This window comes from Fopius arisanus, unplaced genomic scaffold, assembly GCF_000806365.1.
Source record: "Fopius arisanus strain USDA-PBARC FA_bdor unplaced genomic scaffold, ASM80636v1 scaffold00166, whole genome shotgun sequence".
Lineage (NCBI taxonomy): Eukaryota > Metazoa > Arthropoda > Insecta > Hymenoptera > Braconidae > Fopius > Fopius arisanus.
The window spans coordinates 187,868-196,325 of record NW_011887905.1 but is presented as its reverse complement, the minus strand read 5'-3'; the positions used below and the strand labels follow the sequence as shown (position 1 = coordinate 196,325).

General features: G+C 36.9%; 1 protein-coding gene across 1 annotated transcript in view; it reads left to right on the top strand.

Moving 5' to 3' along the window:
- Window positions 1-4,840: 4,840 nt before the first annotated feature.
- LOC105272376 (protein groucho-1) overlaps window positions 4,841-8,458 on the top strand; it is a gene marked incomplete at its 5' end in the record, with an annotated part of 29,678 nt that continues 26,060 nt past the window's right edge. Inside the window, 2 exon segments of the mRNA XM_011314482.1 lie at window positions 4,841-4,938; window positions 7,934-7,997. Coding sequence (XP_011312784.1) covers window positions 4,841-4,938; window positions 7,934-7,997 — 162 coding nt within the window.

The window sequence follows — 8,458 nt, the reverse complement described above, 5'->3', positions numbered from 1 at the left end:
TTCTTGAACTCCGATTCTGCACGATTTTGCCCCCCTGCTTCAGGGCTAAAGTAAGAGGGTACAAAAAAAAGTGCACAGGGTACATTCAAGTACTCAATGAGTACAATCCAAACCAACAAAAAAAAGTTAGATTTTTCAAACTTCGATGCCAACTTCACATAGCTCTAGTTTCCTCATGAATGTTCAAAAATTGAAGAAGAATGTCGATGGGTTTTAATTGCTTTTTACGAGCTTAATAATTACTTTGAAGAATTTACCTTTATTGACATTTTTCTAAAATATTCAAAACCTCAACTGATGATTCAGCCAATAGCTAAAAATCTTAAGTTTTATTACTAGAAATTCCGTGGAAAATCTCATTGAAATTTCTAATGGCCTCAGCACTCAAGAAAATACTTATTCAAATTTTTCCGATTCTCCATTTTTTCATTGTGTAGAGGGAAAAATTAGAGTAAAATAATATTCAAAACCCTGAGTTTTCAGGGAAGGTAGATAAATTAAGCGCAAATTTCACCGGTTGAAACATTAAAATCGTGCATTCCCATATTTTTTTTCCTCGGCTAAAACATCCTCTTGGCATTCTCACGGGAATTCCTCGTCAGCGAGTTCCTCAATGTAAATATTCCCTGGATGTTGATTACATACCACTCATTTCCCCCCCATCACAGGTCCAATATTATCGTGAATACCAATAAAAAGTTGAACAAGATAGTCCAAATATTCGCCACTGGATCCGGTCGTCTCAAAAGTTCAATGGCCTGAAGAGCCTGATCCACTGGATCATATTTTATAGTTCCGAATCATCTTGTCTTTCATTTCAGTATTATTTTGCATTCAAGTAATATCTGCTGAGTAAATTCCTCCGCATTAAACAGTCTGCCAAATCTATCTCTTCCGCGATCAGGAGAGAGAAGCGAAAGCTTTCATTTTTATGGATGTTTTATGCCCCCTCCGATTCGTATCTGGCACGCGAGTGATCACGAATATTTCGCTGGGGATACATGCATATTACATATAGGTACAATCGGCATACTCCAGCTGTAATGCATTATTCATGAAGATGTTGGGTGGGTTGCTAAACGCACGCAGACAGATAACTATCTACACTGACTCGATTTCATTCTGCCCTCATCCCCCGATACTTTTTTTCACATTGCATTGTATTTTATTACGACGGTTTTTTACCATTCCAGTTTAGTAGACCATCGGTCTTAGCATCCCGAACACGTTAGAAGTCATCCAATATTTCATTATTACCCCTCATCAATTCTAACCGGATGCAGTGGCTCAAAGTACGATTTTTCACACTATTTATCAGGATAAATATATATTTTATTTATTTCAAGGTTTATGATCTTCAATTGAGACTTGAGAATTTTCAAGTTCAAAAAGATGTGGAGATTCTTGAATACTTGAAAGTTTAGAATATTTAAAATGAAGATTTTCAACACTCACGTCAATGTTCGTCAAATCTCGAAATCAATTTTTCCTATGCATACAGAATTAAAATAGAAAGATCATAAAAAATATGATTGCTTATCATTTATATATCATTAGCTATTTTAAAACATATAATGCCATACGACATTCATGTTCGATTTTTTTTTTTTTTTTTTATTAGACAAATCGATGAATAAAATGGAGAATAAAAAAATAATGACGACTGGTTGGTTGAAAATTTCAATTTAATGTGGAGTATTTGTAGTTAATCCTAGGGGTTTAACGCCATATGTTTTATCATCGGGGCGTGGCAAAACTGATTGGGTACCTTGGGGGCGTTTCTCCATTACCACCGAAGGGCAAAGAGCTACTCGATTGCTGTAATGCAAAGCTCGACAGTGCGGGAGAACGTTTAGCTTGACTACCTGACTCCCCCAATTACTCCGTAATTACACCTCTTCTTCGCGTGACTGACGTCCGAGCCATTTCCGTGCCATGGAGCTGTATACCTAGGAGTATATAAACTCGAATATAATTCCGTATGTTCATTTCCATGCGTTTTATCACTGAGATGTGACTGCTTGATGCTGATAACGACTTAATCATTTTTTCATTAACCATTCCGAGGTGATAGTTTTATTCGTTACGCATGATTATACAGCTTCATTTCTGAGAATCGATTATGAGGGGTTATGAGGTCGAGGAGGAAGTGATGGAGATGTAATGTAAACATGTACTAAGTTATCGTAGATACAGAGGGGTTTACGTGAGTCATAGTCTGTTTGATTCAGGAGGGAAAACAGGCGTTGAGTTTAAAGTTTCAATGAAAATTTCGCGACTTGTATGGATTATTAATCCAAATATTAATTTTCACCCGAAGGAAGGAATGCAAAAGATATTCTAGCGAAATCTCAAGCTGAGGCTTTACAAACTCATATTAATACTAATGCAAGTGTCAGCGTAAAATATATGAAAAGTGACAACTTAAAATTTCGATCAAGTCCTTTGCTCAGCTCAGAGTCAAATAAAAAAAATTAAATTCCCCTGAATTTTCCCGATTTCCCTCCGAATTCCCTCAGTTAATTGATCTTAAATCTGATTCCATAAATTTCCTCATGAAACAGCGGTAAAATACCACCCGGAGAAAATTTAGAGCTCATAAATTGTCACCATCATCAACCTTCGATGCTCAATCACCACATACCAAAATATAGGTGTAATTTCGTGGTACATTTCCGTCACCTCGCACACATACTAATGAGATCTGTTGCGCCCCAAAACTTTGGAACACCCGATGGCACGACCCTTTGCATATACTCGCTAACACGACTCGTATACGGAGTATGAGATCTCTCCTAGCCGATAATTACGCTCAGGGCAGTTTAACCCACACCGGGCAATTAAGGTGATAGGATCGCGACGTGAAACAACGTTACACCGCTCATACCCCCCTCCTGTTTTCAAACTCCCTGTACGCGTCACATGGGAAGCACGTGGGCTTATTAAGATCACGCATATTGCATCGTACATTGTGGATATTATAATCGCCCATCGCGTGACATTATCGCCGAGATTATAATCTTTAAATATCTTTAATAATCTTTAATAATCTTTAATGATTTTTAATGATCTTTAATGGACTTTAATGAGTATCGGCACTCGTTCTGTAATCGATCCCAATGACCCTCGGGTTTTGATTTAAAGAACAGATTAGTCTGGATATTAGTTGGAGCCTTCTATTCTTGATTCAAAACGAGATTAATTTTCGCGATAAAAAAAAAATTCGCCGCTTCCTGTTCCCACGCAAAATATTTTCAATAATTCGCAACTTTTCTTGGTTTCTGCAATAATTGCCGAATTTTGGCGATTTTTTGCTATTTTCAAAATTTTATGACGCCATTGTCGTGGCGGGTCGGTTTCGGGTTACGGGTCTTACCCTTGCGGTCATTCGGGATATTGCAAAATCCATTTCCTTTCTCATTTTTGTATGGGGAAGGATTAATTAATTGTTATTTGCGGTTAATATCAATTGAGGTCGAGATCGAAAATTTTTGGTTTTTAAATCATATTGAAAATATACGAAAGGAGGAAAAACAATTTCCTGGGGGATTCTCTGTGGGAGAAAAGGGCGACAGTTGGGAAATTTTGTGGAATACAAGGGCGGAGTGGAGTCGAGAAGGAAATGGGAAATGTGGCTGTTCCGAGAGTTGGGCATCACGTGGTCATTGCTCGGTTCCTGGCCGCAGCCCTGTCGCAGTTTTCGTGGTGAAACCGAGACCGCATTTCTAGAAGAGTTCAACGTATCAGCGTGAAAACTCTTGTTGAGAATCCCAATGCTACAATATTCAAAATCCATACCGCCCACTACATCACGGAACAATTTATTCCTTCTGATGTGAATGCAATGCAAATAAATTTGAATTTTCCTAAAGGGTCTTAAAGTCGGTGTTTTTCTTTTTGAAGAAAGTCGATGTGTCATCTTTTGCAATTGTCCCTCTTAATTCACGTCATGAAAAAAATGGAAATAATCAATTTTAAGATTTTTAAACTATTGAGTGATTGGATTGATTTGGTAATTTTTAAATGCTGAAAATAATTTTTTTCGCTATGACCTCAGGGGTCTGATTTAATATTTGATAAAATTATTGAAATTAAATTTCATAAAGTTTACCAGTTTTTCCAAACATTATTGATCTCCAAAATACACAATTGCCGACACACAGGCATAAAATGACTAAAAAAAAATGAAACGACCAATATTTTAATTTATATTCTCCCCTCAAATATTCGCCTAGCCATCGAACGTTCAAAGCGACTGCTTCCGTCATTTAGCATCATTGTTTATTCAATTAAATTTTCTCCGATTCATTCGTCCATTCGTTTATTTATTTTTATCCCAATTCCCTTTATACTGTTTCACACTCGTGTTTACACTGGTCGCATCCGTTTCCGTGTAAAAGCGTTTGTCCCTCTCTCCTGTCGTTTATAAAAAGAAGAAAAAAAGGCCACAAACGAATGTACGAGTGTTGCGGTTGGCGCATAAAATAATCGCATACATCGGCTAGTTGTTGATGTGCATATGTTGTTGGTTACCTTTACATCTCCCTGTGTATATGCCGAGAGGAAAAGCCAATAAATAAATTGGATTGGCCAGATCGGCTTTGCTCTGGGCAAATGGGATCAGTCGATCTGCCGATCGGAGCATGAGGCGTCCTGATATTTTCAGTGAATTTCTATGTATTGCCTTTTCTAACTGCTTTTGTGATATATACCACCGGGAGTGGATGGGTTATACTACAAAATGCATGATCCATTTCGGGCAGAGGTAAAACCTGCCACATGCCATTGAAAATCCGTTTCGGAAACTTTTGTTCATTTATTTGATATTTTTTTGTTGCAGGGTCCACCGCAACCTGGACAGCCATTCAAATTCACCGTTGGTGAGTCCTGCGATCGGATCAAGGAGGAGTTCAACTTTCTCCAAGCCCAATACCACAAGTAAGTCGTTTTTGTATTAATAATAAAATCAATTATTAAGTGAGTTAAGATTTTATCTGAATTACTTCGAGCGATCGAAGTGTAAAAGTGTGTTTTTAGCCTAGACTGATACACGCAAAACAAGCTAATTTTATAGTGAGATTTATGATCGCAAAAAAATGAGACATTCGTCGGTTCTAACTTGAGAGTTCCACGATTATCATGTTGGGACTTTCGAAAGACCGAGTTTTGGAGAAATTAGTAATTTTCAAGATGCAGTCTCAACTCTCATACTCAAAAGTTTCAGATTCAGAATTTTGGTTAAAATTCGAATAACAGATAAATCTCAACTTAAAATTTTTCGAAGGCTCAGATCAAATCCAAGTAAAGATTTCAAAAGCCGCTATTTAGAGCCAGTGAAATTTAACCAGAATGTTTTTTTTTTTTCGTTGTAAAATGGGAGATTCTGTAGCATGTGCGCAAACACTGAGTATTTCACATTGATTTTGTTTTTTTATTCTGGTGCAATAGAAAATCCAGTGGAAAAGTAAGAGACACAGAGACTGGTACGCTTGTCGGACAAAATGCTCTAACCGTCTGTCAGAGTGGGCGCGTATAATTGTTTACTCAACCGGAAGCTATGTACATTGAAACTCAGTGTTTGTTCATACATAGCCGGCGGAAATCGTCGCTGACTGCAGCAATAGCTGATCTCTGTCAAACGAGACTTGGCGTTCAATTGATATCGATCTTTATGGGCTATTCTCGAACAACTGTCATGCTGATGGTTTTATTCTCCGATCTCGCGTACCTGACGGCTCGAGGCATTTTCATTTCCCTACCAGTATTGTTCAATTGATTAAAAATTTCGGTGCGAATAATAACTCGAGTTATGGAGATCACGAAGACCTCGAAATTTTTTATCTCCACTTATTCCCTGAATTAAACATTTCAGATAAGCAGAATACATATTGAAAATAATGTCATGTGAATAGAGGCGGAAGTAATTTTTCTTCAAGAAAAAGGGGAACGTTATCGTAATGCGTTGAAAATTAGTTCAGGATTTTACAATAATTTGAGTTTCAATTCGAGTTAGTATTCATTTCTTCAGGAAACGCTTTTGTCTTGAAAATTAGAAAAAAAAAAATGATTTTTAAGTTGATAATTTATAGGGATTTTAGATAAATTTCGAGTTTCCATAAATTCGGAAAAGAATGTTTCGTGAAAATTGTTATTCATTCACCGCAAAAGTTGAATATAATAATCATCATCCGTGGAAGTTCATACTTTACGCATTTGCATACGAAATATAGCAAGTGAGCCATAAACAGCAATAAATTCTCTGGCCGTTGAGGATGATAGCCCGAGTGAACGGTGGGGAGAATGATGCTCGAAGATGGGAGTATTTCAAGATGAAAGTATTCTATGTGTAGAAGCACTCTTGCATATATCATATTGCAGGAACGATAGAAGTTTTACGACTTCGCAGTAAAGGGTGGCGAGAGAATTTATGACATATTCCATTGGATAGTGAAGATGTTTATAGGTACATTGAACGTGGTAGTTTTTTTTTTTATTTTCACCTTCATTTTATTATTCGTTCATCGTGATTCAACCGATACCACGAAAAACACGACATTGGATTTAATTGACATATTCTTATTGCCCGTACAGCCTAAAATTGGAGTGCGAGAAACTGGCCAGTGAGAAAATTGAGATACAGAGGCATTACGTGATGGTAAGCCGATCTCGTGGAAAATATTCAAATGGAAATCAATCAATCGATCACGAATACGACACCATTATTTTTTTTACATCATTCATTACATTGATCATCAAAGCATAACAAAATCATCAGCTATCATTGATTAATTAACCGCATATTTATCATAGAATCGTATTTGCACGTTTCGTTTGAAATCGTAAGGTTGGACGGTTTATTTGACAGGCTGAACTGTATATGTGTTTGAAAAAAATAAATTCCATTCGAGTTTCATTGAATCCCGGTTCTATGACAGAAAATTCTCCATTGGAAAACCAAAAATTCATATTTCCGATTCGAGAATTTTTGGTCGCTCATTTGAGAATGTTACCCCAATTTGAGGATATAATTTCCCCAGTTAAAAATATATATTCTTCATAAAAATTTATGAATTTCCGAATCCAATTTATTGATATTCTTTGAATATTGAAATAAAACAAGTCCGAATCGAATTTATATTTTTCCACAGTACAAATTACTTGAGAGTTTGAAGCGTAACGTAGGCATATTATTTGTTATGTTCTCGTTGTCGTCGATAAATCATGATAATTGTCGAGGGAATAATGTTGGGTATCTCAGCCAATGTCAATAGTTTATGTTATTCACGATCTACGATCTGAGGAGCGAAAGAAGGGGTTTATGCGTGGTGCGATGGCTATGATGGAACGATGAGCAAGAGACATGTATTAATTATAACCCGCACGACATCGACCGAGGATCATTATCAATGTTTCCTGTCGCTGCACTAATTGTATGTTTTAACGGCTTGCTGTGCACACAATCCTCTTACTCCCACCGTCCTCGATCATATCAGATACGAGTTTAACATGTCCGCGAGGCTCTTCCTTCGGTTAGACGACAATCATTACGAGTATCTCGCTGTGTAATTATGGTACTCGATAGGTTTTCCTTGTCGAGGAATTTTTCATCGTCAATTCCTCGTTCTGGTGGACAATGGTTCAACCTCATTTACTAATTTTTGGCTCTTCATTGGGAGAAATTCACTTTTACTGAGTGATTAATATATTAATATATATAATATGTAAATCTGATTTTAATGAATTTCAATTTTACACACGTTCAAATTATCTGAATACTGCTACGGATTTCTCTCACTGGCCAAATCATGATATCTCATCACCTCAATTATCTCATCGTGTTGTACTCATGATGAAATAATCGACGCTTCTGAATGTCTGCCTGCACTTACCAATGTTTAGCTTACACGTGCGTTTTCCTGCTTGTTCTGTACAGTATTAAATTGGAGCTGGAGAAACTCGCCCAGGAGAAGACGGAGATGCAGCGCCACTACGTCATGGTGAGTTAATAAAATCTCGGGTCGTTGAAACATCAGAGTACATATCACTCTTTATCGGGATTTAATCTCTGAATATACTTGCTCTGGCTTGCACTCCGTAGATTCTAAAATCTCACCACTGGAGGGTTAAATTTTTTTTTATCAAGTACTTGTACCAAGAAATATGTGCAGCAATAATAACATTACGAGAATGCGACATATATCGATAAGAAAATTGTGCATTTGATCTTGATCAATATGTATTCGATGCGGGGAAATATTTCCTCAGCAAATTTATCCCGTTTCAACTCGAGAATCTAGAATATCGAATTGAATGGCTTGGATCAATCTCAAAACATCTACAATTGTCTACATGCTCTCTCCATGGGACGTGTAAATAATACTTGATAAAAAGAAATTTCTCTCAGTTGTAGCACTGTTATAACGTATATCGAATGGATTTTTCCAATTCCTGGGATTCA